The following is a 17,217-nucleotide window of genomic DNA, read 5'->3' as shown; positions in this document are numbered from 1 at the left end:
AAAAGCCAAAATTATAAAAAAGGGGGAAATACTCAAAAGTGCAAAAATATTTATAGCAACTCTTTTTTAGTGGTGAAGAATTGGAAATTGAGGGGATACCCCTCAATTGAGGAATGGCTAAACAAATTGTGGTATGAGTATGATGGAGTATTATTATTCTGTAAGAAATGAAGGGGTGGACTTAAGAAAAGCCTGGAAAGACTTGCATGAGCTGATGTTGGGTGAAGTGAGCAGCACCAGGAGAAAATAGTATACATTAATAGCAACATTATATGATTATCACATATGATAGACTTAGCTCTTGTCAGCAGTTCAAGGATCAAAGACAATTCTAAAGGACTTGTGATGAAAAATACCATCCATTAGCCAGAGAACAATGGAATCTGATTGCAGTCCAGAACGTACCATCTTTTAAAAATTTTGTTTTATGCTTTATCATTTCCCCCTGCATGGCTTCCCCCTCTTTTGTTCTGATTCTTCTTTCAAAACATGGCTAATATGGAAATATGTTTAACATAGTGAGACATAAATAACCTATATCAGATTACTGCCATGGAGGAGGGGGAAGGAAGGGAGGGAGAAAGAAAAATGTGAAATGCAAAATCATGAAAAACAAATGAACATTAAAACTATTTTTGCATGTAGTTGGAAAATTAAATATATATATATATATATATATATATATATATATATATATATATATATATATATATAGAGAGAGAGAGAGAGAGAGAGAGAGAGAGAGAGAGAGAGAGAGAACATGTATATGTATAATGTTTCTCCTGGGCCTCTCCCTTAATTGGGTAATCACACTTGAAGTTCCAGATCATAAAAGAGAAGCTGGTTATTTATTCCCAGAATTATAAAAGTAGGATTTGATTTCTAGTACTTTTATTCATAGTCCCCTAATCTCCTGACCTAGGGCAGCCTACTACAGTAGAAGTAACATGAGTTCCAAAGTCAGAAGACTTGAGTTCAAATCCTGTCATTGACACTTACCAACTGACTTGGGCAAGTTACTTAATCTCAGTTTCAGTTTCTTTATTTATTAAATTAGAAAGTGGATTGGATGGTCTCTAAGTCCCTCCTAACCTTAAATCTATATTCTTATGAACAATCAGTTTGATCAATTAACTTTTTTTTAGGTTTTTTTGCAAGGCAAATGGGGTTAAGTGGCTTGCCCAAGGCCACACAGCTAGGTAATTATTAAATATCTGAGATGGGATTTGAACCCAGGTACTCCTGACTCCAGGGCTGGTGCTTTATCCACTGCACCACCTAGCCACCCCTTGATCAATTAACTTTTAGAAAATATATTTACTAAGATGATATATTAAGTTAAAAAAAATTCCTTCCATAATCTTAGTGTATAGTACACTACAAATACATATAGGTCCATGGGAAGAGTCAACTCACAGAGTATGGTAGCAGTGAAGCATATTCATAAGATATACTTACTCTAATAGCAAGAAAGCAACTTACAATGAATGTTTTTTTTAATATTCTCCAAGACCTTCTTGGATTTCATAGCCAGCAATCTTCTTTGATCATAGGTGTCACACTCCTGAAACCTGCTGTCTCCTTTAATGATTATCTTTCCCTGACTAGATATTCTGACTCTTACTAGTTTCTCTTTTTCCTCTTTTTGCTACTGATTCCCTGATGACATGGATAATGTGCTGATGTTGTTGTTGTTGTTGTTGAGTCATTTCAATCCAGTCATGGATTGAATATCTCCATTTGGGATTTTCTTGGCAAAGATACTGGAATGGTTTGTCATTTCCTTCTCTAGTTCATTTTCACACGAGGAAGCTGAGGCAAACAAGATTTAGTGACTTGCCTATGTATGAAGTCAGATTTGAATTCTGACATTACTGAATTCAGGCCAGGCACTCTATCTACTGTGACACCTAACTATAGTTAATATTCTGTGTGAGGAAAAAGGAGACAGGAGGGTAATAGAGAAGGGAGTGAGGAGGGGATAGGAATAAAAACACTTTCCTCCCTCCAAGATTGATCTCATTCCAGGGATCCTCATTTCCTGAACTTGGAATCATTGGCTAATTTGATTTCACTGCTTCCACTGGTGAAAGTCCTTGAGCTACTTTTAAATTTCCCCAAATACTAGTTGACTTCTTTGCTGAGCCAAAGACCTTTGTTTAAAGAGATCATCTTGTTTATACGTTTAAAACTTCACAGCTATATTGATCAGCATGAGGTAAGGGAATGTGGAGTTCCCTTAATTATATATACAGATGTATACATATAATATATATACATATATTTGTTTTTGCTTGCATATATATACATATACATATATTTGCTTGCCTTTGTCAGTAGTCAAGATGTGCCGGAAAAGTGAATGTTAGCAACTTCTGCCAATGGACCTCTCTCTAAGGAACCACAAAATACTGAATATTGGAAATATCATTCTATTTCTTAGTATACTAAACCCTGGGGTGTGGGGGGTATTCAGGAAGGACTGGCACTTCTGATGTGAAGGCTTGCCAAGTCCTTTTTAGGGCTGCTCATCTCTCTGCCATCCAAATCTCATCTGTGGCTCCAAGAAGCTGTATCATACCCAGGTAAAACCATCTCAACAGAGAAGTTGAGAGTAATTTACAGACCTCAGACTTTTCAGTGAATTAGGTGAATATATAGGCCAAGAATATGAAGGCTTCCCTTGGCAGAACAGGAAAATAAGGACAATTCATTCCAACTGGAAGGCAACTGGAGTTTGGTCAAACATTGAAGACAGCAAGGTCAGCCACTTTTTCCAGTCATCTTGACTTTTGCCTTGCTAGTGAAAAAAAGAGTGAAGCTGAAAACTTTGTGCAACTCTGACTCATTTAAATCTAATCCATGCATGAGTCAAGATGTCACCTTGTATGGCATTGGCCTTCTTCAAAATCAAAAGACAAACAACATTAAATACTAATTTTAAGAATATAAAAATCCCTTAAGAGTGCTTTGGGGGCAGCAAGGTGTCACAGTGAATAGAGCACTGACCCTGGAGTCAGGGGCTTCTGAGTTCAAATCCAGTCTCAGACATAATAATTATCTAGCTGTGTGAACTTGTCACAAGTCACTTAACCATACTGACTTGTAAAAAAAAAAACTTAAAAAAAAAAGGAGTGCTTTGGGCCAACCTTTTTTTTGATAATGCTAAGATCTCCTTGTTCAATGCCTCTTTCAGATAAACTGGTCTAGATCCCTCCTACTTTTTCTGAGTCAGTTTGTATCTACGGTCAAAGAACCATAGCACATTTCCTGCTATTGCCATGTTTACCTCCTGTATCCTGCTGATAAAACCTAATTACTGGTTCTGTGTCCTAAGAAAAAGAAAGAGCTTGTATTATATATTTAGTCTTTCAGAAGTAATTCTGTTCCCTTGCAATTTCTTCAAAGTTATCTTCACAAATGATGACAGGAAGCTCTCAGAGAAGCAGAGGTCTTAAAACTAATTCCAGTTAGTTGTTACTTCTCTGTATTTTCTACTGAGGTTTACTCTTGCTAAGCCAACTTTTCCCTAATCTTATCAGAATTTATTTGAAGAAAAAATTACTCTCTTTTTCCTCCTCTATCCTTCAGGACACAGGCTAATATTGTGAGTCCTCTTATTAAATGTTAATTACAATAAAGAAGAGTAACTAGTGCAAGGTCAAAGAAAATGTCAGTGACTGAGGTAAGAATAAATATCATATCTCTGTTTTGCAAATCATTATACAAACTCTCCTGGCTTCCTTAAATTAACTCTCCATACTTTCTTCAGGTAGGTTTAAGTTTATTTTAATTCACAATTAAACTTTTCTCTTAGGATAATCACATCCAATTCACATTTGTAGGATGCTATTATTTACATGCATCAACCCATGTCCTGGCAATTTCATTGATCCTTAACCAAAAAATCTAGGTACTTCAAAAATTGTTGAGGTGTCTACAAGTCCTTTGGGGAGGACTTTCCCCACATTTCTGTAGCTTCTTTACCTCTACCAATGTCTCAGGAGATCCTATGGGGGCTAAAATATTTATTTTAACCCTTCCCTCAGAATTTCAATCTGTTGCTCCAGTATATATCTGAACAGTTAGTATAATAGTGCTGATATTGCAAATTGTTCTGTGTTCATCATTCTAGGTAATACCATAACCAGCAATCACCAGGTAAACACAAAGAAGTTGTTGACTGAGTTCTAAGTAAGTTATGGAGTTCTTACCACCATTCAACATTTTTACTGAAAATTGACCTGAAATACCCAGGGCTGTAAGTGGTCCTTTTGAGACCATGATCAAGGTCCTTTGACTTGCCTCTACATGTGACCTTCTATGCTGTTCATGTAGGACCTTGGTCTTCATTCTCAAGGATTCTTTTTACCTTTCCTATGAGCTAGGCAAAAAAAAAACCATTTACTCCCTTTGCGTCTAAGTTAATTCATCTACAATGTCCCTGATACTCTGTCATGGGACCCCCCTTCCCTCACAGCAGAGGTCTTGGCATTGAGCACTGAATACAACTGCAAACACACCTTGCAGATAGCCTACACACAAACATACACACATTTATTCTTGTACAAGTGCCTGAAAGGACTGAAGGTGATTATTTAGTGGGAAAAGGAGCTTAAAAGTCACCAATCCCCTTTAAGTACAGACATCTGAAGCCTTCCTTTTCTCTAGACTCCCAAGTCTACCAAAAGGAGGAAATGAGTCTTATTCCTTCCCATAGTGATCTAAAATAATTTTCCTTGGCTGCTGTAGACCTCAGATAAACTTTTCTCTTTAGAGATTATTGGGGTAGAGGAAAAATTCTTGGAATCCATTAGGAATTTAAAGAACTGCAATAGTCAAAGGAAGAAAATATTCAGGTGTTATAAAATAAAAACAAAACAAAACAAAAAGGATGGGGTGTCATTCTTTGGAGCACAGAACTTTCTGTAAGTTGCATAATGTTTTTGCAAAAATTTCTCATTTTCCTTTCAAAAGAAGTAGGAATAACAACAGAGGAATGTGAACAACCAGTATAAATGGGGGAAAATTAGGGTATGTAGAATTCAAAACAAGTCCAGGTTATAAAGATTATGAATCTAGGCCAGGGTGAAGTATAGAAATTGAATTTCTCTGTGACTGAAAAGTTTGTGCTTAAACCCAGGTATATGATGTTGATACTCCGTGACAGTTTCCATAAAAATGAACCCCTTTTTTTAAAGTGACCAGAGAGACCTGCTCTTCTAATCACAGTGATCCCACTGATTCAGAGATTCTTGTCCTTTCTCTGCTTGGCTTACATCCTTTTTGGTTTGTAGATATGTGTGAAGGTTCATTTATCTCTATCCATTCTTTAGAAAGACTATTCCAACCATTCTGGCATCACCATAGCTGCTGTTTTCTGACAGGCACAGCGTCTCAGCTCCTTACAGTCCTTTGAGAAAGCCCTTCCATTTAATATTGTTACACAATCCCAGTTCCTTAAGCTGCTGAAGTCAATAGCAATATCAAACCTGAAAAAAAAGAATCAATCACTATCATGATCAAAAAAGAGTTAAAGGAGCAGTTCGATAGTTCAATGAATAGAGCACCAGTCCTGGAGTCAGGAGAACCTGAGTTAAAATCTGTCCTTGGATACTTAATTAATTACCTGTGTGACCTGGGGCAAGTTACTTAACACCATTGCCTTGCAAAACACACACACACACACACACACACACACACACACACACATGCAAAAAGAATTAAGATCATTATGGGGTCCCTATTGGTAAAAGCCATAATGTGAGCCCCTTAAGCAGTAAAAACTATCAATAATGAGGACTTCCTAGAAAAAATTTCTATGAGTGAAAGTCATCATCATCATCATCATCATCATCATCATCATCATAATTATAATATGGAACCCCTATCAATGAAAACCATTTTATTCAAATTTAATGTTATTCAAAATTAATGGAAACCAAAAGAAAACACACTGACCAGGACACATCCAGGACCCAACTGGTTTATGTTTAGTCCATAGTTTTGCATGCCTGGAGTTCTAGCCCAAACAATAACTCCTCTTCCCTTTGTCTGATTTCTATCATTACTGGGAGGGTGTCTTTTTTTTGTGGGGGGGGGGCGGGTCTGTGAAGGAATTCAGAATTGTTATCTGACCACCATACCAATGTGCCCTATTGTAAGTGTCCCACTTTGATTTGGTATTATTTATTATTATTAGACCTCTTCTTTGAATAGAGTCTTGAATATTCCACTGAAGGGGAATTTGAGGGCAAAATAATCATAGAGAAGAATCTCTGTCCTAAACAATCTTACTACCCTGATGGAGTCCACAAAGGTTAAGGCTGAAAGCTCTACTTTCTGCCACATTTCACTTATCAAATCCTCTCTTTATGCCTAGGTAAAATAAGTTAGAATTAGCTATTGAAATCAAGAGATGAATCAGCATCTTCTTCTGTATGACCTATGACATCAACTAATTCTCTGTAGTTCAGTTTTCTTGTCTATAAAATGGGAATGATTGAACATTTATTCTTTCTATCCCCTCAAAACATAAAATATGACAATTCAGTATAAAACCTTCCCTGATGGTTTTATGAAGATGGGACCCAACATGTCTCTTGATTTCTAGCCTTTGCAATTCTATATTACTAAGAGCAGATTCTACTTGGTTAAGATAATTTTTCTCTTTGATATTGTTGTTCAGTTGTTTCAGTCATATCTGACTCTTCATAACCCCATATAGGTTTTCTTGGCAAGATATTGAAATGGTTTGCCATTTCTTTCTCTGGCTCATTTGACAGAAAAGGGAACTGAGGTCAGATTTGCACTAGTTCTTCCTGATTTCAGACTTGGCACTCTCTATACCTCCTAGCTTCTCTTTGGTGAATTGAGTTCTTTTCCTCACAGCTACAAAAGTCTTTGGTGTAGTCTAATCTGTATAACTTTTCCAATTTTCATTTACTGCTTACTTTGATAAAGAGTTTTGCTAGCTATTCATGATGGTCATTTGTATAATCAGTGTTTGGTGGGAGGGAACTAGGTTCCACTTGAGAGCTATCAGTGAAAGTGGCACTAGAAGCACTTTGTTTCAGAGAACCCAATCTCAGGTCATCATTAACAAAACGATTTCTTTTAATCAAAAGGAAAAGAAAATTTCTTACAAAAGAAATGACCAGCAAACACCAGGGTGAAAATATTTCTGCAGACAAGCTCTCCCTTGTAGAAAATATGTGGTTGACTAATGTAACAGAAAGGTGATTTGACCTGTGAATGGCAAGAATATCCATAAGAACTGAGTCCAACCACTTTCTAGGGAGACTTTAATTTCTGCTTTTGTAGAAAGCATGAAAAGTACTGTGACTGAGCCTTTTGCCCTTCCTTCACTTGACTTCAAGAGAGGAACTGGACTAGAGTTATATTCATTACTCCTTAAACGACAGTATTCTGGAGGTAAATACTTTGAGAAGCCCAGGATCATTTTATCTGATTGCACAGACTGATATTTCAAAAAAATATTCCTATTTATTAAAGTAAACAGGAAACAGAAATCTGTAATGTTATATTGAACAGAACAGACAATACTCCAGAGAGTAAGAATTCTTCACCTGGGAGTATGATAAGATCTTGGTTCACAAAAGAAATAGAACATCACCAAAGGCAGTCTGCTTTTAGCTGTTGCTAAGTTGAGAGCAATAGAAACTAAAGGATTATGTTGGGGCCCACTTCCCTACTAAACTGAAGTTCCAGAGGAGATCTTTTTTTTTCCATTCGAAAGACTGAGTTTGCCTCTTATGATCACTTCTCACAAAGTCTTCAAAACCCAGTCTCCAGCTCATCATTAACCAACATTCTCTCAACCAGAAAGGAGTTATGTCAGTCTCTAACAAATGAAGTAAAAGTCATCTATTTTAAGTGTGCAAAAATATTATAAAATGATTTCAAAACTTCATATTCTTTCTTCAATAATCATTTTCCCTAAACTTAGATTTTCATTTCACAATGAATTCTCCCTCCTCCCTTCACCCTTCCCCATGTCTTTGGGGGGCTGGAATCTTACAAGTTAGAGGTATGAAGAGAGCCATCTATCCACAGCCAGGGATTGCCACTGCCATTGCGGGACAGCCCTGTCCAATAGGAGTAGAAAAATTGAGAGTAGCTCTGAGGCATCACAAATTCCTATATGGGAGACAAAGAAAGTTTGGGTTGTTCTTTATCTTCTCTTGGTGCTGATAGAGCATATCAATCATGCAAGGAAGGCAATGTACTAATAAAAGAATCTCTAATAATGTCACTTGAACTACCACATTTGGACTATAAGTAAATAATAAGTACTTTTAAAGCAACTACTATACACCAAACACTGAGCTAGGCAATGAGGATAAAATACAAAAAATGAAAAGAAACTCCTGTTTTCAAGTAGATCGCATTCTAAGTGGGAGGAGGGGAACACATGAAAAATAAATATGTTTAATAAAAAAAAAGATATATATGAAGTAGCTAAGTACAAGGTAGTTTACTAAAAAAGAAATTAGTAATTGAGGGACTAGAAAAGGTTTCATGTGGAAAATGGTGCTTTAGCAGCATCTTAATGGAAGAGTCTGATTCTGTGAGGAGGCAAGGAAGTCTTGCATTCCATTCTTGTGGAATGGCTAATGCAAAAGCAAAGAGTGTCATAATTCCTGATTTTTTTTACATGAACAAGTAGAAATGGAATGAAAGAAAACAAAGACAAGAACAACTGTATCAAACCAAGTATAGATAGAAAAAAAAATCTATCCTATCCCCAACACTATTGTGAAGACTTAGTGAGAACTATTCTCATATTTACTGAGAGAAAAATAACTTATTTTAAGGGAGGGAGGAAGCAAAAAGTTTTTATTGATAATTTCTATTTCTTACATCACCATAGTAATTTCTTGCCCAGAAAAGGCAAGATATCTTAATGACCAATAGAAAGGAAGAAAAATCAGCACCACAGATAAATACATTGAAAAAAATAAAATATATACAGTGTGTAACACCTGTGGACCTCCCACTTCCTCAAAGTAATTGGGATGGCTCCTCATATCTCTTCATGGTGTCTTGTTGATTTTTATAATTTTGTTGTCTTTACCTTCAATTTTCTGGTGTGTAGTTATGTTTTCCATTACATAGTTGTAGTATTTCTTATAGCACTTATATTCTATTACATTTAGATACCCCAATTTGTTTAGCTATTTCTCAATTGATAGGCAATTAATTTGTTTTCAATTCTCAGCTATCATAAAAGGTTCTGGTATAAATATTTTGGAGTATGTAAGGACTTTTTTCTTACTGATCACTTCCTTAGGATGTAATCCCAGAAAGGGAATCTCTGGTTCAGTTCCAAATTGCTTTCTAAAATAATTGTACTATTTCACAGCTCAGTGGGCTAATCCTTCTACAACACTTTCAACATGGATTGTTGTCAATTTTTGTTATTTTTGACAATTTGCTATGTGTGAAGTAAAACCAGAAGATTGTTTTAATTTGTATTTCTTATTATTAGTTATGAATACTATGTAGTTCTTTTGAAGATTGTTTGTTTATATCCTTTGACTATTGGAAAGTGGGAAGTGACTATTATTCATATGTGTGTGTGTGTGTGTGTGTGTGTGTGTGTGTGTATAGTTTACCATATCTAAGATATCCAATCTTTGCAGAAAATTTGATTCAAAGATTTTTTCCCACGTAAGATCTCAAACTATATTACAAAGCAGTAATCATCAAAATAATCTGGTACTGGCTAAGAAATAGAATGGTAGATGGATAAAATATATTTGCTACACAATTTATAGTAGAAAAAGGCAACTAAGTGGTATGGTAGAGAGAGCACCAATCCTGGAGTCAGGAAGATTCATCTACCTGAGTTCAAATCTGACCTTAGACATTTACTAATCTGTGTGACCTTGTGCTAATCATTTAACCATGTTTAGCTCAGTTCCTCATCTATAAGAAGGAAATGGCAAACCACATTAATATCTTTAAAAAGTTTTTGACATGACTGAAATGATTGAATATAGTAGAACATAGTAGAAAATGACCATGGTAATTTAGTTTTGGGGACAAAAATTTACTGTTTGACAAAAATTGTTGGAAAACTGGAAAGCAGTTTGGCAGAAACTAGGCACAGATCAATATCTCTTACTATATACCAAAATAAGGTCAAAATGAGTATTTAGACATAAAAGGTGCTATCATAAGTAATCTAAGGAAGCACAGAAAATTTTACCTGTCAGATCTATAGATATGGGAAGAATTTATGTCCAATCATGAGATAGAGAGTTTTAAGAGATGGGGGTAAGGGGAACAAAATAAGCTTCCTTGATAAAGGTTTCATTTCTCAAATATATAAGAAACTGAGCCAAATTTATAAAAAATACAACCCACTCCTCGAGTGATATATGGTCAAGGGATAGAAACCAGCAGCTATCAATAATTACTTGAAAAAAATGTCCTAAATCACTAAGATTATACAAATGAAAATTAAAACAACTGTGAGGTACCATCTCATATCTATCAAATTGGCTAACATGACAGTAAAGGAAAATGATACATGCAGGAGGGAATGTGAAAAAAATAAGGACATTATTACATTGTTGTGGAATTGTGAACTGGTCTAATAATTCTGGAGAACAATTTGGTGCTATCCTCGAAGGGTTAAAAAATGTGGATACCTTTTGACCCAGTAATACACCTCTAAATCTGTATCCCAAAGAAATCAAAGAGAAGGGAAAAAGTCCTATTTCTAAAAAACAAATTATTTATAGCAGCTTTTTTTTTGTGATGACAAAGAATTGGAAATTGAGGGGATGCTCATTAATTGGAAAGTTGTTGAACCAGTCGTGGTATATGATTATGATGGTATTCTATTGTGCTTTATAAAAAATGATGAAAAGGATGGCTTCAGAAAAATCTCAGAAGACTTATATGAAATGATAAAAAGTAAAGTGAGTAGGAGCAAAATCAGAAGAATATGACACGTAGTAGCTGCAATCAACTGTGAAAGACTTAGTTACTCTATCAAGACAACAATCCAAAACAATTGCAAAAGACCCATGAAGAAAAATGTCATCCATCTCCAGGGAAAGAACTTATGAAGTCCAAGTGATGATTAAAGCATATTTTTTTTCACTTTCTTTATTTGCATTTTTTGTGCTTATGTGTATGTTTAGGTGTATAGCAAAAGGACTAAAATGGAAATATGTTTTGTATGATTCAGAATGAGTGGAAGAAGTATGGAAGGGGTGAGAGGCAGGAGAGAATGTGGAACTCAAGATTCTTAAAGATGTATGTTTTAAAAAATGTTTAATGCAATTTGAAAATATTTATGAATTAAATAAAAATACAACTTAAAATATTTCCTCCATTTCTTTCTTAATACTGGATATATTAATTTAGCAGTAGCTTTTTAGTTTCAAGTTTCAAGTTTTAGTTTCATAGTTGCTTCCATCTCTCATTTGATTAAGTATACATCTTCTATTCATAGTTTTGAGAAATATATGATATATTCTTGCCTAATTTTTTATAGTATAATCTTTAATATTGTAATCTATTATTTAGAATGTATTATAGATTAAAGGGTAAGGTATTAGTGAGCCTAATTTTTATCAGACTACTATCTAGTTTAGCCAGTAGTCTTTTTAATTAAGCAAATAGATTTTGTTTGTTTTTAAGTAGGAAATTTATATTTAATACTTTATCAAATGCTGGGTTATTAAGTTCTATTTTTTCTGATCCTCCCTTCTCTGGTCTATTCTTCTGATTTATCTCTCCATTTCTTAACCAGTATTAGGTGATTTTCATGACCTCTACTTTATAATGTGGTTTGAGGTCTGCAAATCATATTTCCTTTTTTCCCTACTTCTTTTCATCATTGCTATTTTAGATCTTTTTCTTTCCCATATGAATTTTTTATTATTTTACCAAGATCTGTAAATTATGTTCTTGATAATTTGAGGCACAACTTTAAAATTTATAAATTTTGATAATGGTATAAATAAATTTTGGTAACAGTGTAATTTTTGTTATATTGGCATGGATCACTTATGAGATTCCTCCAGTTATTTAAGTTATTCTTCATTTCTTTAAAGAGCACTTTATAATTGAATTTATTTAAGTTTTTTAAGTACTTATCAATTCCCAGAATTTTTCATTTTGTTGCTTCTTGTGCTTTATTAGTATTGTATAGAAAAACTATTTATTCTTATGATATTGTTTTGTAGCTTGCAACTTTGCCGAAGCTATTGTCTCAATTGCTATCTCAATTAGCATCCCTAAGATTTTCCAAGTAAACCATCATATCAACAGTAAATAATGAAAATAACATTTTAACTCAATTCAACAAGCATTTCTTAGGTGAAAACCAGCATACTTGACATAAGATATACAAGCATCTTAAGAAAATAATCCTGCCTTCAAGGAGTTTATATATACTAGTAGAAAACAATAATATGTAGATAATATATATGTATTTATATAGATAAATAAATTTGAAATATGCAAAATAAACACAAAGTAATCTGAAGTGGGAACATTACCATCCTGCGGAATCAGAAAAGATCTTTTACCCAAGGTAACATTTGAGCCAAGACTAGAGATGACAAGAGGTAAAGAGGGAGATTTATTTTAAAGATAGACAGGTAGGATTATGCAAAGGCATGAATGGGACAGAAAAAAGTTAAATATGGGCATGTTGAGTAAAATAGCTTAACTGAAATATTAAGTGTATGAAGATATGATAAGCATGAGCCTTCAAATATGGGCTGGAATTAGACTGAGAAAGGCTTGATATTCCAAAGATATTAGTTTATCTTTTATCCTAAAGGCAATAAAGATTCAATTAAGTTTCTTGCATAAGGAAGCACTATATTCATACCAATCATATCATTTTAATTATTTTTGTGTAAGATGGATGGGAAAGAGAAGAGGTTGAATATAGAATGATGAATAGTAGAATACTTCAATAATCTAGGTAAATGATGAGAAGGGCTTGAAGCAAGTGGTGGTTACTTGAATGAAGAGCAAAGGATGAAGTTGTGGAAGTAGATTGGCAAGTTTTGCAAGTAACCATATACAGCCAAAGGAAAGTATAAGTTCATAGACTATGAATCTAGGTAACTAGAAGAATGGTGATGTTGTTAATAGGAAAAGAAAGATAGGAGAAAGGATGGACAAAGAAGGAAAGATAATTAAAGTTAAAGGTATGTTGAATTTGAAATGCATGTAGTACTGCCAGATAGAGCTATCTAGAAGGAAACTTCTATGAGGGCTTGGCATATAGATATAGGAATCACCTAAAAGGAGGTGATATTTAAACCCTTGGGAGATAATGAGATAATAAAGAAACATTGTAAAGTATAAAAAGAAGACCTAGATTAGTGCCCTTATCATATCTTTACAATATATAAGGTGCCAAGTATAGATGATGATCCTTCAAAAGACATTGAAGATTAGACAGACAGGTAGGAGGAGACCCAAGAGAGAAATCCAGTCAAGAATATCCTGGTGTAGAGAGAGGATAATCAATAGTGTAAGATGCTGCTTAATGTTCAATCAAGTAGTGGCTCTAAAGCTAGGTTGTGAAGCATTGAGAATGAGTAGGAGGAGGTATGATAGTCAAAGTAATGAATGTAGACTACCTTTTCTACCAAATATTTCTTTTTGAAAAGTGTAATTGTAAAAATAGCAACAGTTACCAACTCTATTTTCCCAACTCTACAAAATCTTTATAAGAATATTTTGCCCATGGGGGTGGCTAGGTTGCGCAGTGGATAGAGCACTGGCCTTGGAGTCAGGAGTACCTGAGTTCAAATCTGGCCTCAGACTATAATTACCTAGCTGTGTTGCCTTGGGCATGCCACTCAACCCCACTGCCTTGCAAAAACTAAAACAAAACAAAACAAAAACAAGAAAATTTTGCCCAAGTATCAAGAGCACCCTTATTAGACAGACTTTCATAATATTTTATAGAAATTGATTTTTTAACAATCACACAATTTGCTGACTAGTGCAAAAACTATAAGATTTATTTGTCATTATTAATTTTTTTATAAAACTTTTGGTTTGGGATTATAAAATGTCACTCTCTTTCAATAAGATGTCTCTGATGCATGTAAAAATTATTTAAGATTCCTTGTGAAATGGAACAGTAGAGATAGTTTTGCTCAATGATCTTTTGGTTATTAATATCAAATGAGACAAAAAAACAGAGATGTATGCTCACCAAAGGTGTTTGTCACTGTCATGTAGAATGGTTCAGAGACTAAGTAGATGAGAAATTCCCTATAGGTGATGAGATCCTCCAGATGACTTGTGTCAAACCTCAACACATTGCAGGGCCTCCTAAATGAAATCCATAGTCACTCAAAAATGTTTAACCTAACTACTATTCACCTAGAAAAAACCTAAGTGGATGAAAAATGTCTATAGTCCAGACTATAATATGCAGTTGGATGAATAGTACCTTACATTTACAACCTACAGATTTTATCCATGGGTATATATATCTCAAACAGTTATTGCATATGGATGATGAACTGGGCTGAGAATTGAATAGGAGAAAAACATATGGATAGATTGCATTTGGGGAATTGCACTGTTCTTTTAATGCCCCAAGTCTCTTCCTGAAACCAAAAAACCAACATGGTACCATCAACATTCAACTAATACTATACAGTCAATAGTAATGTTAATGAAATCATCTTAGAAGAATCAATGTCCCAAAGACATTAGAGAAATGATTGATGAATGTGGTTAAGCTCAAGAATTGTGGGGGCAGCTAGGTGGTGCGATGGATAGAGTACTGGCCTTGGAGTCAGGAGTACCTGAGTTCAAATCTGGCCTCAGACATTTAATAATTACCTAGCTGTGTGGCCTTGGGCAAGTCACTTAACCCCATTGCCTTGCAACCCCCCCCCCACAATACAAGATAATGAGGAATTGTGCATAGGAGATCAAAAAATAAATCATCAAACAGATTTGTGAATAGAAAGCAAAAGATTGTTACCCATGTAATATAACAAGAAGATGAAAGGAAATCATGTTGGGTGATTTTCTATGAAGGATTTAGAGGAGGATATAGACATGTCATACAGAATAAAAAAATATAGATGATTTGCTCTTTGCACAGTTAGAAGTTTCCACATTAATGACATTACATTGAAAGATCTGTAGATATATTGAAGTAGTAGTTCTCGAAGTCTGACTTCATGACCTTTGGAGATTCCTAAGATCCTTTTGAAAGTCTGCAAGGTCAAAATTACTTTTAAAATAGTAATACTATTTTAAATTCTAATATGATAAATAGCAATAGGAATAACCTACATAAACAACCTTTGGGAGCCCTTGATAAATTTTAAGAGTATAAAAGGGATCCAAAGACTAAAAAATTAGAGAACTTCTGTATTAGAGCTTAAAAGTAACATATATAAGTAGACTCTAAGATAACAGACAAAAGCAAATGAAACAGGCTATGTTGTTTTGTCTTTTTGTCTCAGTTTTATAAAAGTAGTGGTATTTGACCTATGACTTGAAAGAATTGTAGACCTTAAACATGAGGAGAAAATAAAGGTATGAATCTCAAGGAAAAGGAACATTATTAAAAAAAAGTAATGTTTTGTAATAAGAAACTCTAAAAATGTTATTTTTTTGCCAATCTTTTCAGTTTTCAGTATACCTTTATGTTAGCACATATGAATGCTATCTGTTTTAGATTATAAATTCCTAGATGAGACCATTTTTCCAGTTGTTCTGGTATGCAACCTAAGAATCTCTCAGAACTGTACTCACTTTTCCCCTTAAGCCATATTTAGTGTTAATAACATCATATTCATATTTTGATGATTACATTGTTCACAATTATAGTCTATATTTTAAAGTCAATAATTTTGTATTTGAGAAGACAGCTGTGGGCATTTATAGAACAGTCAACAATTCTGCCTTTTTTACCACATTCTATGATTCTCTTTCTTCCTTAAAAACAAACCACTGACATTTGAAACTTAGACATTCTTCCAGCTATCTGATCTTGGGTTGAAATAGAGATTTACTAGACTTCTCCAGGCCTCATGGGAACTATATTATTTGGATTGTGTTGAGGTGCTGGGCTAGAAAGTCTCTCTTAGATGCCCTCAGTGAAAGCTGCCCAAAGGAATGGGGTTTGAAACTCAAGGCTTTGCTTCTCTTCCTGTCTCAAAAGATATTAGGAATAAAAAATCCCAGATAAGCACACCTTACCAGAACATCTTGTGACTCTATCTTCAGAAGGGTGGAGTTCTCAGTATTGCAAAAGTATTCACAGCCCTGCCAAGTATTGCTTTCCTTAGAGAAACAGTAGCAACTATCCTTGTGCCACTTCCATTTCTTTGGGCAGGGGCTGCAACTGTGCTCTGGGAAAAAATTCAGACATTGTATTGATTTGATTTATTTAATTATACTCCTCATTTTTTTTTAACAGTGGAGTTTTCTAGGGAGGCGGGAGGAGGAAGAGGTTTTCTTTTTCTTTTTAGAAAAAAAATATGTTAGGAAGTTCCTCCTCCACTAAGTGATTGTCTCTTACCTCTCAAAATTAAATAGTGTCTCAATAGGATAATCAATCAATCTAACAAGTTTTTATTATTTATTGTGAATAATCACTATGGATACAAAGTTATAAGTGAAATAGGACCTGCCCTCAAGGAAATTACATTCTAAGAAGTTCTTAGATAACACCCTCTCCATTCCCCCATCACTTCATACCTGCTTCCTTCCGATTCTTCCTGATATTCAAAACCTCATCATTCTGCAAGCTGCAGGACTTGATTTGACCTGGAGCCAGTTAACCTTCCTCTTCTGTTGCTTATGCTCCCTTTCCCCCTGCCCCTTTTTTAGTTTTTTGTTTTTGTTTTGAAGGTCATAGGCGGTCATTATTTTCTTTGTATCCTCTAGAGCTTAAAAAAATGCCTGGCATGTATAGGTGATAATGGTCTTATACTACTAAACCTTTTTATCAGTGGCTTGCATAAAGGTGATTGTAACTTTACAGATGGAAGAAATCCAAAAGAATGTGTTGATAAAAAAATTAGGATCCAAAAAAATTTCTTAGCAGGTTAGAATAATGGGTCAAATCAAAACAAATAATTTTAATAGAAATATATTAAATTTCCTGATTTCAAATTAGAACTAGTAAGAAATGAAGGAACAATTAATATGAAAAAAAACCTCTGGGTTTTAGTG

The 17,217-nt window shown here is 34.4% G+C and overlaps 1 protein-coding gene across 2 annotated transcripts in view; it reads right to left on the bottom strand.

Annotated features, from left to right (window-relative positions):
- Window positions 1-670: 670 nt before the first annotated feature.
- Window positions 671-17,217, bottom strand: part of CLEC1A (C-type lectin domain family 1 member A) — a 41,838-nt gene continuing 25,291 nt past the window's right edge. Inside the window, exons 4-7 of one of the 2 annotated variants that reach the window (XM_074194590.1) lie at window positions 16,240-16,391; window positions 8,042-8,160; window positions 7,146-7,248; window positions 5,412-5,492 (exon numbers count right to left, since the gene is read on the bottom strand). In XM_074194590.1, the coding sequence (XP_074050691.1) occupies window positions 5,487-5,492; window positions 7,146-7,248; window positions 8,042-8,160; window positions 16,240-16,391 (380 nt within the window). In that variant the 3' untranslated portion in view covers window positions 5,412-5,486. Of the gene's footprint in view, window positions 5,493-7,145; window positions 7,249-8,041; window positions 8,161-16,239; window positions 16,392-17,217 lie in introns of both variants that reach the window. The other variant, XM_074194589.1, reaches the window with a different exon arrangement.

The sequence above is a fragment of the Macrotis lagotis genome, chromosome 7, assembly GCF_037893015.1.
Source record: "Macrotis lagotis isolate mMagLag1 chromosome 7, bilby.v1.9.chrom.fasta, whole genome shotgun sequence".
NCBI classification, from domain to species: Eukaryota; Metazoa; Chordata; class Mammalia; order Peramelemorphia; family Peramelidae; genus Macrotis; species Macrotis lagotis.
The sequence above is the reverse complement of the archived record's forward strand: the minus strand, read 5'-3'. Positions and strand labels throughout refer to the sequence as shown.